Genomic DNA, 18,066 nt, shown 5'->3' with positions numbered 1-18,066 from the left:
AGGCCTCCATAGTAGGCGGCAAATTGATCAGCTATATCCTGAGGGTTACTAATTTTATGTCTAAGCGTAGGGTGTACTAAGTGGTCAATTCTCGACTTTGTGCGTGCCGCTTTTAATCGATTGGCTAGGTATTTACCCGCTCTGTTAGCGTTGGCATACGAGTTCAATTTGAAACGTCTGAGATGATAGTCATATTGTTGATTTAGTAATTCTCTTAGTGATTCCCTCAACTGTGAAAGTTTCGTTGAAAGAGTGTAACTAGGTGTCTGTTTGTTCTGCGTTTCCAGAGTGTGTATATCAGTTAGAATTGAGTTGATTTTGTTTGCGCGCCGTTTCTTTTCCCTGGCACCAATTTGGATTAGTATTCCCCTGAGGTACGCCTTATGGGCATTCCAGAGAGTAAAGGGATCCTCTACTGAGTGTGCATTGTGTAGAAAAAACTCGGAGATATGTTGTGCGACTTGCGCTGAGATCTGTGGGTCTAGGAGGAGACGAACATTATTACGCCAGATAGGAGAGGAGGGGGAGGCAGCCTGGTCAGCTATGGTCATGGTTATAGCTGCGTGGTCAGACCACGTGATGTCGTGGATCTGAGCAGAGGAGACCTTTTGTAGCAACCATTTGTCCACTAGAAATAGGTCAATGCGTGAGTATGAACAGTGCCTGTTGGGAAAAAAAAGTATAGTCCCTGGAGCTTGCATGGATGCACCTCCAAGCATCAAAGAGTTCTTCATCTCGGATTGTTCTGCCTAAATACGTAGATCGTTTGTGGTTTTGCGTGGAAGTGTCCAGCTTTGGATCCACAATGAGATTAAAATCTCCGCACACCACAAGACTGCCAAATTGTTGAGTTCTAGTCTTTTTCAGAAGTCTGTGGAGGAAACGTAACTGATGCGAGTTGGGGGCATACAGAGCTACCACTGTGTACGGACGCCCATTTATGTCTCCTTTTAGGATGACGTACCTGCCGTTTGAGTCCGTGGTGACTTCCTTTAATTGGAAGGAGAGGGTATGTCTGAGTGCTATAAGGACTCCTCCTGCTTTGCGGTTGGGCGTGTTTGCCAGGAATACATGCGGATAGTCCTTGTGTGAACACTTGGGAACTTTGGAGTCTTGGAAATGCGTTTCTTGGACGCACAGAATATCCGCCCTGTGCTTCTCGGCTTCAGCCCACATGGAAAGTCTTTTGGCAGGGTGGTTTAACCCCCTTGCGTTGATGGAAAGACAGTTAATTGGCATAGGACGGTGTGTAGGACATATGCTGTGTCACGTGGTTCGCGTACTCACTGCGTCCCTGGCTGCTGGTCCGGGGAAGGGAGACATTTCTGGAAACTTCTGAAACAATTCGAGAGTTCAGATCTGGTCTTCTGGCCTCAAACGTAGAAAGAACAGGATATAAGTGGCATAAAAAACAACAAAATAAAAGTGTGGGAACAAAAAGTACAATAAGAAAGAGATCTATAAACCGATCCATGTGCAGGCGTAACTGCTGCATAAATTTTTGAGGGAGAAAAAGCAGGGATTAGGACACAAAACCCCTGCGTCCGGAGAGAACAATATGCTTAGTGCCGCTGTGAAGTCACACGGTACCACCTGATTTGGCCTTGGGGTTGCGTTTCCTTGTGACCAGTTGCCAGTCATCCTGTAACGGACTAGGCGTTTGAGCATGCGCAGCCGGTGATGTTTGGTTCGGTAGGATGCCCCACTGTCGTAGTACTGTAAGACCCTCTTCCAGCGTGGAGATAAGAACTGAAGTTCCGTTCCGGGTAACCGACAATTTTGCCGGATACTTCCATTTGTGGAGTATATTATGGTTCCTCAGCGCCTTCGTTATGGTCGCCAGATTGCGACGCTGCTGTAGGGTGTGTCTGGATAGGTCTGGGAGCAGCTGAAGGGTATCGTATGGTGGGTTTCTGCTTTCTGCTCTGCGCGACGTCACCATAATCTGCTCTTTCACGTGGTAGAAGTGCACTCTAAGCAGCACATCCCTGGGAGTGGAGTCCGGCAGAAACGAGGGCTTGGGGATACGATGGATGCGGTCCACAATGAGATCCTGTGGCAACAGGGATGGTAGTAAGGTGGAGAAGAATGCTTGCGCATAGGTAAGGAGCTGTGAATCAGGAACTGTTTCAGGGATCCCCCTTATTTTGACGTTGTTCCTTCTGGAACGATCTTCCAAATCTGCTACCTTGTTTTTAAGCCAGGCGATTTCATCCCTATGGTTGCTATGTGCATCCACCATTGTATTGAAAGATGCTGTGAGGTTACTCACACTGTGTTCCACTTGGTCAACCCTGTTTCCCAGGGCCTGCACCTCCCTCTGGCAATGATTAATGCCTGCTGTCATGTCTGCATGAAGCGATGCTTTAAGTGACATCAGCATCTCCTTGAGTACTGTGTCTGACACAGGCCTGTCTGATGTGGGGAATGCCGCTATTGGGTCCTGTGAGGTGTTCAGCTGCGGCCCCTCATTGCTGTGAGGTCTGCTTACCTCCATGTCCGGGTCCCCGAGTGTCCTGTCAGGAGATGTTGTCCGCATTTTTTGTTTGACAGGGCTCCTTGTGGAGGGACTGGAGTCTCCAGATGATGCGCCACTGTGAGAGGGAGCCCCGCGCTGTGCAATCAGCTGTATAGCTCTGGAGGCAGGCGCTGGCGTGGTGTGCTGTTCTCTGGTGTCGGCGCCATTTTGTGAAGGGCCGCGCGCCGCGAAGTAGTCTGTTACTTTCTGCGGGGATTGCTGTTTTTTTCGCGGGCGGGTCATCTCCGCGAGTGCAGCGAGTTGCCGGGTGTCGGTGAGTGCTCAGTGAGTCGTGTGGGTCGCCGGCGACCGTGTCTATCGGTCCGTTCTCTCCGGTGGCAGAGCGGAGCTCTCAGACTACACGTCCATGTCGGAGCTTGGACGCCACGCCCCCCCCCACAAACTTCTTTTTTTAAAGCAAGTCTGTCTATATTGTACCTGTAAAGTTTGCCATACACTGTGATTTCTAGATCTACTATTAACTATGTAGTACATGGACCTGTCATATTGGGTGTGTTGTCCAAAACTTTGATTGTATAGTGTATGGTCACCTTTTTAAGCAAGGGAATACTTGCTGCCCACACTATCAACTTCTGAGTCAGATAAATCCATGGCTGAAGTCTTCTGCAAAAATTGAAACCTTTGGGTAGTGTTTGATCTCTTGGTCCATTACAGTCCTGATGTAGTTCCTCCTGCCAAATTCCGTGAGATTGTGGTGTCATGTAGTAATATGGAGATTGATGGGAGGTCTTTGTAAAGCAGTGTGGATATAAATCAATGGTTTAAAAAAAGAAACTACGGAAGCTTAGTTATGTAGCATGAGGCTGTATGTTCTGCAATATTAAAATTTTTGGTAAGCATTCAATGAATTCAAGCTCTGTAAGCTGAGATAATATGCAGTTTGTAGTGTACACAATTTTACAGTAACCATGAGATAAAGCAAAGTTTAGGAATATTTCTTTATCCCATTGTTTTGCAAATCTATGTACACTACAAACTGTATGATTGAATCGGTTTTGATATCGTTGTTTTACAAACCGGGCGGCTTATTCTAAATGGTGAAACCTTCATTTTGTTTGCAAATATTAGATTCTAACTACCAGCAAGAATGAGTCCTTACATTTTAAAGAGCACCTTTCATTTCTAATTCATCGTGGCAGCTCCCAGTAGTAGGCAACAGCTCACCTGCTGCCACCACGTCCCTCACCTTTTTGTCACTGCCACATCACCAGCTGTCCCCTTAAAGTGAATGGGACTGTCGGTGAGTCAATAGCGGGTCAGAGGGGGAGCCTCTGTGGAACAGAGAAGACAGTTGTTCTATTCAAATTATGATTTAAATCAAGCCTTTTTTTACTAGCGATTTCAATCGGGGCGGGGCAGGATTTTAGTAAAAAAAAAAAAAGCTAATTTTTATCTCCATATGGGGGGGGGGCAATGTTGAATCATTCATTTTATATTGGTGTCTTTGCACAAACTTTGGTTCCCAGTGACTTGTTTTCTCCTTTGTGTGTTGCAAGGCTGTCATTCTTTGGGTAAGTAGGGTGATTATTTTTTGTTGTTGTTAAACATTTTATTTTGTAAAGCACACTCTTGGGATGTGTGCACATTACTATTGTGCTATGGTGCCCTTCATTACTATTTTAACTACTATAATTATTTTTTCAACTTTGGACTTTTAGGTCAGTGTAATCAAAGACCTGTACGAGGCTGAGCTTGCTGATGCTCGAAAAGTTTTGGATGAAACCGCAAAACACAGAGCCAGGCTACAGATAGAGCTGGGGAAGTATCGGTCTGACTTTGATGAGCTAACGAAAAAGTAAGTGTCCTTCTTTGACTTTTTTAATTTGCGAAGCTAGATTCCAGGGGGGGGGTGCTGAGATTGATGCATTTGATACTCTGGGCCTGCATACCTTCTGCGGCCGTTATAAAGAGGTGGTTATAGAGGAAGTTCATAAAACATTATGTTTCCAAAAAAGTAAACGCGTACATTGTGAATTTAACCATTGTGCAAGGCATGAGAAATTTGTCCTGTATATAATTTTTTTTATACTGTAATAATTGCAGGGATAGAAAAGTCATAAAGAAAAAACGTAGCCAGACTAAGCGGTTCCCAGCTCTGATTTTAGAAAAGGGATAAAGTGAGGGAGGGCATATGTAAGCTAAAAAGGTTATTCTTCCTTTTCCCCAGAGGAGACATACAGACAGTTTTAACATTCCCGTAGATTGATTCTTGTCATTGTCTGAACTGTTGGATTTGGGCACTAAACAACCTATGTAGCTATAGGAAGTTGGAATTTCCTGTTTGATCACTTTACTCTCACATGGTAAGCCTGGTCAAAGAATGTCCTCCGTCTCCCTCTAAACAATCCCCAGACTACATCTGATTCTGATTTATGTCTACATATCTGACTGCCATCTTGTGACCTGGCCATGGAATGTAATGAATTTTTCAGGGATTTCTATTTAAAAAAAAAATTGTGTGACTGTGGTGTAAAAAATCCTGCTTGCTGCATTTTTGAATAAATATAGAGAAACCTAGATGACAGCCCTATAGGAACAAAGGCTGCCCATAGGTAAGAGGCTACTGTTGGCAAAGCAGGGACTATACTCGGGGTGTGCAAAAAAATATTATAATTTATTAATTTACTACAAAGCATGATAAAACTAATCAAAATAGAAAATGTGGCAGAGCTATTAAATAGAACAGTATGCTGCCGCATGGGCGGTATAGCTAATGTCAGACATACAAACAAGAAACAATGACAAACGTACAACAATGAGACTCAGACAGTCCGGACACATAAGTATCACTTCTGTGGTGGTTCACCAGGGGAAGACACACCCCTATCGATTTGTAAATAGATGTGCAAGAAATTAAGTGAAGATGAACCTAATAAATAGTGAACAGACCACAGAGGTGACACTGCGGGGAGGGGGGAGCAAACAGGTGATATGAGTTACCCTAAATAAATCTGGTTGATAAACTTGTATATTCTACAAATGTCGGCTGGCACGGAAAACGTGTATGGGGCCCACCAATTTGGTGAATGATGCCCTATATTCCAAAATGTCCAGACCTATCGGCAACGAAAATAAGGGTATCAAGATGACATTAGAGACTGCAAAAAGATCTTCAGCTGAAGAATAATTAATAGACCATGCTGGTCATATTCCCATGTAGTCTCACTCCTTAATCATTGCCATGAAGGGGATCGGGACAGCTGCTAGGGTGAAATACCATTCCTGAATGGAGATGATGATGGAAAAAACTCTGTAGTCAGCGAACTTGTTGCTTTTAAAGATAATAATTGGAACAGTCTTACCGCATCCATAAACTGAGGTGTGAATGAAATTATACAGCAAGGTCCTTAATCAAAGCCGATGTAGCCCGATCATGCCCTGCTCCAGGCATGTAAAGGGACACCGCCTCAAGGTATAACCCTCAGATGTGCCAGTGACTCCGTGGATTGCGGGTCAGATTGTCCACCGTGCCATGTAGCAAGTGTGTCAGCACACTGGTGTGCGCGGGGCTGGCGATGATACAGGCAAATCCTCAACAGCTGAAGCTCCCTCCAGCTGCCGCCCCCAGCTGGGAAGGGGGGTGTGTGAGTGTCCGGCGTCTGAGCGTGATGACGTCAACGCGTTTCGCAAATGACTTGCGTAGCTTCGTCTGGACGCTTGGAAAGGGGCAGTGCAACACTCCTTCTTATGCATCCTGCTATGCACGCCCACTTTCCTGAACTGAACGTTCACAAAATGATTTTAGAGTGTTTTGTTGATGAAAACGTACATTGTTTGTGGAGTCTGACAGGTGTCCGCCCGGTATGAGAGAAAAGGGTTTTGATGTCAGTTACAGGATGTCATTTAAGCTATAGCATATTGGCAAATGTAATCGCCATGCGTGCCTCATTTTTTTCTTCTTCTCTCCTCCATATGCGAATACGTATGCTGCATTTTTGGCCAGTTAAAATAAATAAATAAAAAAGCACTCCCAGTTCAAATGCAGCAAGAACGCATCATTAACGCATGACCTATGAAAAAAACCTATAAGCACAGCATTGAAAAATCGATGCAAAATTGAGGCACAATAGGTGCAAATTTGCTGGGCGTTTTTGGTGCCATTATCGGCACCATGGCCGAGTGCCGATAACACCATTTTTGGCCAGAATTTCGTTACATCTCTAAAAATAAGTATTTGATTCCCAAGCAAAGCATGACTTGGTATTTGGTGGATAAACCCTTGTTGGCAAGCACAGAGGTAAAATGTTTCTTGCAGTTAGTGACCAGGTTTGTACACATCTCAGGTGGGATTTTGTTCCACTCTTTACAGATCTTCTCAAAATTCTTAAGGTTTTTTGGCTGTAGTTCGGCAACTTGAAGCTTTAGCTCCCTCCATAAATGTTCTATAGGATTAAGGCAGGGCTCGACAAACCTGTGCGCCAGGTCGCAATTGCGACTATAATTGGCAACCTGGCGCAGCACAGCTGGGCTAACCTGTCTCCGAGCGCAGGTTGCATGTTTGCATACAGGTTGCATGTTTTGAGTTAGAGGAGGTCTAGGGCTAGAATTATTGCTCTCGCTCTACCAATCACTGCGATACCTCACGTGTGGTTTGAACACTGCTTTCATATGCGGGCGCTACTCACATATGCGTTCGCTTCTGCACGCGAGCTTGGCGGGACGGGGCGCGTTCCTGGCACCTAACTTTTTTTAGCTGGCTTTTAGATTCCAAGCTAATTTTGTGAAGCCCTGGATTAAGGGCTCCATGACCCTAATGTGCTTCTATTTGAGCCACTCCACTCCTGTGATGGCGCAGGAATTAGGGTTAATCTGGTGTCTAGCGGTGAATGCATTGAGGCTAATTGGAGATCTGAAATTGGGGTGATCTGAGGTGTGAAGGTGCAGGATTTGGCATGATGTGAGGATGCAGGAATTGACATGATATGAGGTGTGGAGGTGCAGGAACTGGAATGATCTGAAGTCTCGTGGTTCAGCAATTGGGGTGATCTGATGTGTGTGAAGGTGCCAAATGTGCGAAGAGTGCAAGGTGTTTTTTCACCTTAATGCATAGTATGCATTAAGGTGAAAAAACACGAAGATTTACAACCCCTTTAAGGGCTACTTCACTGGCCAGTAGGAATGTGCACACAGTTAAAAGTAACTGGCAAGCCATCAGTTTTAGATGCGTCTTCTTTTTTTTTTTTTAATTTTGCATTTACTTAGCAGTGTGTGATTTTAAAGCTAAATTCTAGGAGAAGCCACCCAAGGCAAACATTGGCTGTATAACATGCTGATAGAATGAGAGCAGAGTAAGCGCGACATGAAGTCAGGTGGAAGACCAGTAAGTGAAACTGCAGAGGAGAAACAATAGGTCCCCTCCTTTCTAGACAGTGCTGTAACGTGGAGCAGAGCTGTGTAAGGCTCCATTCACGCTAATGCGTTTTTTGGTGCATTTTGCAGAAAAGCAGGGACATTTTTTAACATGGGTTCCTATAGAACATGTTCACATTAATGCTTTTTTGTGCCTCTGCGTTTTTGGAAAGGGTCGGGGACTTTTTTTTTTCTGCAAAAAGCAGCGTTTTGCATGTAATAGAATTCAATGGACCCGCATCCAAAACGCAAGTACTGCGTTTTTACTGCCATTTTTGCCGCGATTTGTGTTTTTTTTTTATTTTTTTTATTTTGTTAACCTGGTTATAGCTGGTTGTTAAAGGAAATGTAAAAAAATTTAAAATTGATGGCAAAAAACAAAACAAATCGCGATAAAAAGCACTGCAAAAACGCTCAAAAGCAACATGCATCAGGGATCGACAAATCCCGAGCGCCAGGTCGCCATGGCGACTAGAAATAGTGTCCTGGCAACTTGGCTTGGAAGGTGGGCAAAAAAAAAAAATATATATATTTTTTTGTGAGCTGGCGCCATCTGGTGGTGAGCCGTTGGTATTACAAGTTATTACCACCAGATGTGAGCTGGCGCCATCTGGTGGTGGCCGTTGGTATTACAAGTTAAGCATTACAAGCTAAACAGCAATTCTAATGTAAATTTTCACTGCCATCTTCTTCCCTCTAATTAGAACCCCAAAACATTTTATATATATATATATATAACACCCTAGAGAATAAAATGGCGATCATTGCAATACTTTCTGTCACGCCGTATTTGCGCAGCGGTCTTACAAGCGCATTTTTTTGTGAAAAAATTACACTTTCTTTAATTAAAAAATAAGACAACAGTAAAGTTATCCCTATTTTTTTTTTTTTAATATTATGAAAGATAATGATACACCGAGTAAATTCTTACCACAACATGTCAAGCTTCAAAATTGCGTCCGCTCGTGGAATGCCGACAAACTTTTACCCTTTAAAATCTTCATAGGCGATGTTTAAAAAAAATCTACAGGTTGCATGTTTTGAGTTACAGAGAAGGTCTAGTGCTAGAATTATTGCTCTCACTCTACCAATCGCGGCGATATCTCACATGTGTGGTTTGAACACTGTTTACATATGCGGGCGCTGCTCACGTATGTGTTCGCTTCTGCGTGCGAGCTCGTCGGGACGGGGTGCGTTTTCTGGCTCCTAACTTTTTTAGCTGGCTCCTAGATTCCAAGCAAATTTGTCAAACCCTGACATGCATAGGTGGGAATCGAGCCTTAGACTGGAGGGTCAGAGATGTAGATAGACAATAACTGCTCCCTTCTTTGTACTTCATATCTGTATTTGGCTGTTTGCCTGAAGTCCAGTTTTAGATGTTTGTAATCTGCCAGTGCGCTGTCTGGATGTTGTATTGTAGCAGACAGACTGACCTTGTTTTGAATAAATTGACAACTGGTCATCACTATGTACTATACCTACACATAGCTGCTAGTAAAATGCTGATCCTCATGGACGTTGGGTTCTTGCAGCTGTTGGATGGCATATTGCACCAAATGGTTCCCACAAAAGCAGCTTTTTGTTTTCACACCGAAAAGCATTCTTAGGCAAACTTGACCAAGCAACAACTGGTAGCTTTGAGAAAGTACCCCCTGTTCCAAATTATTATGCAAATTCTATTTCGGTGTCACAAAGATTAAATATTGTTTTTCAGTTTAACTCATGAATGGCAGTGTGTCTCAGGGCTCTTTTGATCACTAAAGACAACCTCGGACACTTGTGATAAATAGATTTCCAGGTGAGCCCAATTAAAGAAAAAACTACTAAAGGAGGGTGTTCCACATTATTAAGCAGAGCGCCATTTTCAAGCCATATGGGGAAGAAAAAGGATCTTTCTGCTGCCGAAAAGAGTGAAATAGTTCAATGCCTTGGACGAGGTATGAAAACCTTAGATATTTCACAAAAACGTAAGCGTTATTATCGTACTATTGAGAGATTTGTGGCTCATTCAGAGCACAGATGGGTTTCGTGCAGATAAAGGCACATTGAGGAAGATTTCTGCCAGATCCATGCATCGGATCAAGAGGGCAGGTGCTAAAACACCCTTACATAGCAGCAAACGGATATTTGAAGCTGATGGTGCCTCTGGAGTCCCACGGACATCAAGGTGTAGAGTCTTCCAGAATCTTGCAATTGTGCATAAACCTTCTATTCGGCCACCACCAACCAATGCTCACAAGCAGAAACTGCTGCGTTGGGCAGAAAAATACATGAAGACTAATTTTTGAACAGTCCTGTTCACTGATGAGTGCTGTGCAACCCTGGATGGTCCAGATGGATGGAGTAATGGATGGTTGGTGGATGGCCATCCTGTTCCAATAAGGCTGCGACGTCGGCAAGGCAGTGGTGGAGTCATGTTTTGGTCTGGAATCATGGGAAGAGAGCTGGTCGGCCCCTTTAGGGTCCCCGAAGGTGTAAAGATTATCTCTGCAAAGTATGTTGAGTTCCATCCTGACTGACCAGTTCCTTCCCTGGTACAGAAGGAAGAACTATGCTTTGCGTAATAAAATCCTCTTCATGCATGACAATGCACCATCTCATGCTGCAAAGAATACCTCTGCATCAATGGGGATAAAAGGAGAGAAAGTCATGGTGTGGCCTCCATCCTCCCCTGACCTCAATTCTATTGAGAACCTTTTGAGCATCCTCAAGCAAAATATCTTTGAGGGTGGGAGGCAGTTTACATCAAAACGGCAGCTCTGGGAGGCTATTCTTACGTCTTGAAAACAAATTCAAGCAGAAACTGTCCAAAAACTCACAAGTCCAATGGATGCAAGACTTGTAAAGCTGCTATCAAATAAGGGGTCCTATGTTAAAATGTAACGTGACCTGTTAAAATGTTCAAAGTTTGCTTGAAATAGCTTTTGATTTCAGTAAATATGCTGCAAACACAACAAATAACAATTTTCAGTTCTTTACAACCTATAAAGTGTTACGAAACTTGCTGTGCGTAATAATTTGGAACAGTGCACTGCTCAAATTGCATAACATAAACGGTGCTCTGGATGAAAAACCAAAGTCAATTGAACACCAAATGGATGACACATTCTCCACCGTATCTCCCAAAGGTGTAATCTCACCTACTCGCTACAAAGGACAGACTCGCATGAAGTACACAAAATCCTCAATTCTGTCAGATGGATTCAATTGTCATACAGCACACTGATCAGGATTTTGCTCTCCAGCTCTGATCAGCGGTTTACATAGACTCTTGGCCTCAAGCACTAAGATGCCATTTGGATGTCTTCTTGTCAGTAGCTTGGTAACTATCTCAGCAGACCAGATGGCAGTGGATGCATAACGCACCACTAAATCCCCAAGCTGGGCAATGATGCAATGTAGAATAGATCACGCCGTCTCTAGATGTTTCTGCACTGATGGCACTACTTCTAGCATCAGACGAAAAGCAACATCTCCTCTCCAGCCTGCACCTCCCTTTCCAGTCTTCTCCTGGGTGCCTCTCTCCCCACTGCAACCTTTTCCTTGGGTTCTTCTTGATCCTGCACCTTGTAATTTTTCTGTTTTTCCTAAAATACAAACAATGTTGTATCAATCAGAAACCATAATTTATAGATGGACCCCTATTTCCCCCTTACAATGTCAGCTTTCTGTGTAGTTCAGAGGTAGGCAGCCTTCAAGAGATGGAGATCTATTTGAACAACACTGATGAAGTCAAAGATCACTAAGCACAGCTGCTCACTGATGACAGCGGCACAGGAGGCGGGAGGGAGAGGGAAGGAGCTGCACATATAAGGCACGGAGGAGGCTTGAGGCTGAGAGGGGAGATGAGGATCGGCATTTAGAAGGCAGGTGGACTGTCGCCTGCCTGTGATCGACGGGTTCCCGACCCCTGGTGTAGTTAAGTAAAAAAAAAAAAATCTCTCTTCTTGTTTCTGTGTATAAAGATTTTATATGTCACATCTGGAACCAAGCCCTTGGGTGTCAAGTCCTGGACTGCATATTAGATTTTCAATTTCTTGATTTTCATTAGTTTATTTTTTTTGGACTGCGGACTCTGGTTATTGTGTCCTTGTCTTGCATTTGTTCACCAAGCTCCATTTACTGTAATCCAGTGTTGTTGCTTTGCCATTGTTGAATGGAGTTTCCAGTGTTTGTGGTTTGTGTTTACAAATAAATAAAACTTGATTGTTTAAGCTTTGTATCCCATTTCATAGTACTTTTTTTTTTTTTTTTTCAGTTTTAAGAAAAAAGATGCGGAGCTGGTTGGTGCACAACATCGCAATAAGGACCTGGAGGCATTGCATTTCCGGAGCGAGGCAGAGCTTACAACCACCCTAGAGGACAAGAGGAAGCTGGAGGCAGAAGTGGCTGATTTGCGCGCTCAACTTGCTAAGGTATACAGTCGGTTTGTGTAGGTAGTCTGCAGATGGCAAGAAGCAGACGTGTTTTAGAGAACTACATTAATCAGTCATTTTAAAGTATTTCCACTTTTGCAGTCAAATTGGGAAAACGCCTACTTTACACATACACAGCATAATTTAAAAATTGCACCTCATGTTCTGTTTTGGACACTTGAGCATTGAATTATTCTACTAGCTCTTTGAGTGCGCTGAGCAGCTGTTTAACAACTTCTGGACCAAGCCTATTTCTGACATTTGTTGTGGCAATTATAAATTGGAAACTAGAATTGAACTTGGTCTGTCCTAAAATAGGGTTGAAGGTGTAGAAGCTAGGCATTTTGCATTATATGTTAACAAGAGGGGACTCCTTCTTAGAACAGGTTCATTCTACCATTGTTCAAAAATCCTTAAAGTCAGCCATGAGGCCTTCACTTGAGAAACTTTAAAAGGTGTGTGTGTGTGTGTGTGTGTGTGTGTGTGTTTTTTATTTTTTTTAATATATATTTTGGAATGCTGTGCAAACATAAACACAAACTTATAGTTTTGGTTTTCTCAAATTGTTATCTATTTTAAACCATCAGACCTTTTTAAAATGGGTATAATACATTTTCAACTGCTGCAGTTTTTTTTAGATAGATATCGATTATTTATTTATTTATTTATATATATATATATATATATATATATATATATATATATAATTACAGTACAGACCCAAAGTTTGGATACACCTTCTCATTCAAAGAGTTTTCTTTATTTTCATGACTATGAAAATTGTAGATTCACACTGAAGGCATCAAAACTATGAATTGACACATGTGGAATTATACATAAAAAAAAAAGTGTGAAACAACTGAAAATATATTTCATATTCTAGGTTCCTCAAAGTAGCAACCTTTTGCAGCAGACACATCTCTAGAACTGGTAAGAGGAGACTGTGTGAATCAGGCCTTCATGGTAGAATATCTGCTTGGAAACCACTGCTAAAGAAAGGCAACAAGCAGAAGAGACTTGTTTGGGCTAAAGAACACAAGGAATGGACATTAGACCAGTGGAAATCTGTGATTTGGTCTGATGAGTCCAAACTTGAGATCTTTGGTTCCAACCCCCGTGTCTTTGTGCGACGCAGAAAAGGTGAACGGATGGACTCTACATGCCTGGTTCCCACCGTGAAGCATGGAGGAGGAGGTGTGATGGTGTGGGGGTGCTTTGCTGGTGACACTGTTGGGGATTTAATCAAAATTGAAGGCATACTGAACCAGCATGGCTACCACAGCATCTTGCAGCGGCATGCTATTCTATCCGGTTTGCGTTTAGTTGGACCATCATTTATTTTTCAACAGGACAATGACCCCAAACACACCTCCAGGCTGTGTAAGGGCTATTTGACCAAGAAGGAGAGTGATGGGGTGCTGCGCCAGGTGACTACCTCTTGAAGCTCATCAAGAGTGTGCCAAGCAGTAATCAAAGCAAAAGGTGGCTACTTTGAAGAACCTAGAATATGAAATATATTTTCAGTTGTTTCACACTTTTTTGTTATGTATAATTCCACATGTGTTATAGTTCATAGTTTTGATGCCTTCAATGTGAATCTACAATTTTGATAGTCATGAAAATAAAGAAAACTCTTTGAATGAGAAGGTGTGTGTGTGTGTGTGTGTGTGTGTGTGTGTGTTTTAAAATATATATATATATATATATATATATATATATATATATATATATATATATATATATATATATATATATATATATATATATATATATATATATATATATATATTGCAAAGCAAGAAGTGGAGCCTACATTTTTTTATTTATAGGCAGCAAATATTGCTTCCCCACATGTATGCATGACTTGCAAACTACTCATAAACAAGTGTTAGATATATATCTATCCATCTTCAGTAGTGTTGCCACAATTAGCTGCTTCTGTGTCCTCTCAATGAAAGACTTCAAAGTAGAAAATGATCTGTACATCTGATTTTGTCAGGCTGAAGATGGTCATGCTGTTGCTAAGAAGCAGCTGGAAAAGGAAACTTTGATGCGTGTTGATATGGAGAACCGGTGCCAGAGTCTGCAGGAAGAGCTTGAGTTCAGAAAAAACATATATGAAGAGGTAAGGAGATTCCATATAGTGTTAGGAAGGAGTCAGTGTTGCCTGCTAAAGCTGTATTTAACTTTCTCTTCGTTACAGGAATGCAAAGAAACCAGGAAACGCCACGAGCGCAGCTACGTGGAAGTTGACAGGGGTAGCAGATATGACTATGAATCCAAACTGGCACAAGCTCTAGATGAGCTCAGGAAACAGCACGATGAGCAAGTAACGCTCTACAAAGAAGAGTTGGAACAAACATATCAAGCCAAAGTAATGCGATTTAACTATGATTGAGTAGTAGTATTGGTGGTGGTATCAGTGGCATTGTTTTTCTGGGGCGTATTTAATGGCTAATCCATGAGAGAGATATAATATATATCTCTATAAAATGTATGGTTTGTTTAGGCCAAGCTGGCCCAAACAAACTATTTCCTTTTTTCTAATTGCTGCACCCACATAAACTGTATGTAGAATCTGCTGTATACATTTCTATGTTTCAGTAGTGTTTCGGGAACTTCCTGTCTGCTGTCAGAAAAAAGGCCAAATGATGCTCCATTCATCACAAAAAAACTTGTATTTTATAAATGAACACAAGGCTTCCTCTGCCTGGCTGAAGCGGAGGTCGTGATGCCCTCTGTCCACCTCGGCCATCAGAGGAAGCCTCGTATTCATTGATAAGAAGCCAGTGGCCTTGCCAGTCAAGAAAATCTGACTTTAATTGTAATTGGGGAAAGAAAACCTCACAAGGGAACGGCACTTATCTTCTGGCCCCGCACAACCATCCTCCATACCCCTGCGCCTGTATTTCAGTGTTGCAGTGGTTAATGCAAGCCCAGCCAGCAGCACATGGGACACTGAGTTGAATGCAAGTACTGTCCCTTGTGTTGCTTTATGCCTCCATAAAACACAGGGTGTCTGGCTATAACTGCCATCTGTAATTCTGAAGCATGTATCCTGCAGCAAGCATGCACCACGTCAGAATTCTATGTTGCTTTAGTTTTTCAGAATCCGTAACTTGTAGATCACTGAAGCCAATTGGTTACTGACAGCCAGATGGAGACAAAAAAGATTACCAGTTCTTCTGTTTTAATGGAGACTGGCTGCAAACATCTATATAACTGTGAATTCTGACTCCTGGAGAGGGATCTCTACATAACTGCTGAAAACTGAAAAATGTACTGCTTTTTCTGCCATTTAAGTACTGAGCTTCTTTCACACAAGTGTGCCATTGACTGATGAAACAGACAGCAATTTATAGGCAAACCGATGTTCATCCGTGTCTGTTCAGGTCTATTGTTTTGAACGGAACAAGGCTCTGTCCAGGTTCATTGAAACAGACTTTTGCATCCTCCAAACTGCGTGAGACACCCCCCCCCCCCCCCCCAATCCATCCCATCCATACTAGGCCCTTCGGGGATGTTGCCTGGCAAAGCACCTTGTCCCCCATATTGATGAGGTCAAGGGCCTCTTCCACACAACCCTGGCCTAGTGGGTGGGGGGTAACTTATCAGAATATGGAAACCCCCCTTTAACAAGGGAGCCCCAAGCTACATAGTACCCCTACTCATTCTTCAAAAAAATTAAAGTGAATTAAAACACAACAGTTTGCCAGGTTGCTTAATGAGGAAAAATAAATCCCCCTGTTTTTACCTAACTGTTTTTTTTTTTTTTTTTTCCTCTCTCCAATATATTTTTAGTCAAAGGTTTAGGACACAAACGGTATCGTACAGGTATAGAAAGATCCATGCCCCCTCAAGGGTAACCAAGTGTCAGATCTATGTAAATAAATATAATACAGAAACCAATTCTAAAAGGTTAATCCAACCAACTTGGGCTACTGCTTGCCCAGGGCACATATAAGATAATTATAATTACCCTGTAGCATAAACCAATTAGAAACATTACTTCAAAAACATCCCTGCAACAGTTGATCCAACAGTAACACAGTAGCAAAACCAGAGATGGGAGCACTTGTCACCAAGGTTGATCAAGGCACTTTACCTAGCTCCCATATTGACATCGAAAAACGAGAGGCTCTAGGCAGCCCTATAGTACCTCAAAAAATAAGGAACTCCTAGTTCACCCCTCCACTTAAAAATCTACAGAGTGGAGTGGGCCACCCTACATACCCCACCACCCCAAATTTGTAAACCAGTGATTTAATGTGTGTGTGTGTGTGTATGTGTGTGTTTTTTTTTTTGGGTGCAAATGGTATTTGGAATCGGCAATGACTGAAAATAATATAGGATACGAGGAAGAACTATCCTCTTAATAGCCACTATTCTACCCATCCAGGAAAGCGCATGTATCTGTCAGTTCTTTAATCCATGTTCAATTGAGTTATATAGGGGGATATAGTTATCGCGAAACAGTGTGGAAATGTCCTGATTGATTTTAATTTCAAGATAAGGAAGTAATTGTGTACACCCATTTAATTTCTTTGACAACTTTTTTGTTTAAATTCGGCTGTCAGTAGGAATCCTCCACTGACAGCAGGGATGAATCATGGTTGTTAATCTGGCAGGTGAATGTAAAAATCGATGTGAACTGAACTTGGGTAAAAACTGATGTAAGCTGAACTTGTGGTGTGTGTGTGTGTGTGTGTGTGTGTGTGTGTGTGTGTGTGTGGGTGGGTTTTTTTTTTTTTTTTTTTTTTTTTTTTTTTCCTTGCAAAAACTTGACTGGGATGATACTTGTATGAAAGGCGCCTATATTTAAAAAAATAAATAAACAAAAAATAAATAATTATTTACACAAACTAGATTTCTGGTTTCATTACAAAGTTATTTCTTGCTTATTTCAGTTGGACAATATTAAGCGTTCCTCTGACCATACTGACCAAGCTGCTGAGGCTGCCCGTGAGGAGCTGATGGAAGCACGAATGAGGATTGAGTCACTTGGCTACCAGCTCTCTGGTCTTCAGAAGCAGGTACAGTACACTAAAGGAAATGCTGCACATGGCTTTTCCTATTCAGTTATAGTTGCCCATTGGCCATTTCATTTTCTTTGTGGTGCCTAGTAAAGCACATTCATGACTGTTAAACTGTTTTGCTTAAAGTGTTACTAAATCCACAAAAGTAAAATCGGTGTGTGTGTGTGTGTGTGTGTGTGTGCGTATATGCAGTAAAGCAGGGGCGCCCAACCAGTGGCCTGTAGAGCCCTCTGATGTGGCCCTCGACCTCCTGCTCTGGGATGGAATAGAATACTGTTATTAAAGGCAAGTTTATTACTAAAATCACAGGGTATATATGGGCATATCTGTTCTGCAGTGATTACTGGGCTGCTTTCAAACTGCCCCACAGATGCAGAGCAATGCACCTGCGTGTTACCTGCACTGAGCCATAGACTTATGTTAATAACTGCGAGTTTGGTGAGCTTTCTGAAAGTGCACCAAACCTGCAGAATATAATAGAAGTCTATTGCAAAGTGCAGGAAAGCCAAAGGTACACTGCATTGCACCCAGGCTTGGGCCCCTTTCACACGGTCAGTTCGACCCAATTGGACCCTCCATTCACCTCTAAGGAGTGGCAGATGTAAACAGACTTGTGTCCTTCCTCCAATCCAACCTGCTAAAAAACAAAATCACAAAAAAAGGACTATAGTGGGCATATGCAGAGCCGACACGGACTTGCCATCCGCCCGCTCTGCTCTTTGTAGCC

The 18,066-nt window shown here is 42.5% G+C and overlaps 1 protein-coding gene across 1 annotated transcript in view; it reads left to right on the top strand.

The window, feature by feature from the left end:
* Positions 1-18,066, top strand: part of LMNB2 (lamin B2) — a 58,363-nt gene that overhangs the window by 12,116 nt on the left and 28,181 nt on the right. Inside the window, exons 2-6 of the mRNA XM_040325688.1 lie at positions 4,198-4,334; positions 12,147-12,303; positions 14,303-14,428; positions 14,507-14,677; positions 17,211-17,336. Of these exons, the coding sequence (XP_040181622.1) occupies positions 4,198-4,334; positions 12,147-12,303; positions 14,303-14,428; positions 14,507-14,677; positions 17,211-17,336 (717 nt within the window). The remainder of the gene's footprint in view (positions 1-4,197; positions 4,335-12,146; positions 12,304-14,302; positions 14,429-14,506; positions 14,678-17,210; positions 17,337-18,066) is intronic.

This window comes from Rana temporaria, chromosome 1 (genome assembly GCF_905171775.1).
Source record: "Rana temporaria chromosome 1, aRanTem1.1, whole genome shotgun sequence".
In the NCBI taxonomy this organism is placed as follows: Eukaryota; Metazoa; Chordata; class Amphibia; order Anura; family Ranidae; genus Rana; species Rana temporaria.
The sequence above is the reverse complement of the archived record's forward strand: the minus strand, read 5'-3'. Positions and strand labels throughout refer to the sequence as shown.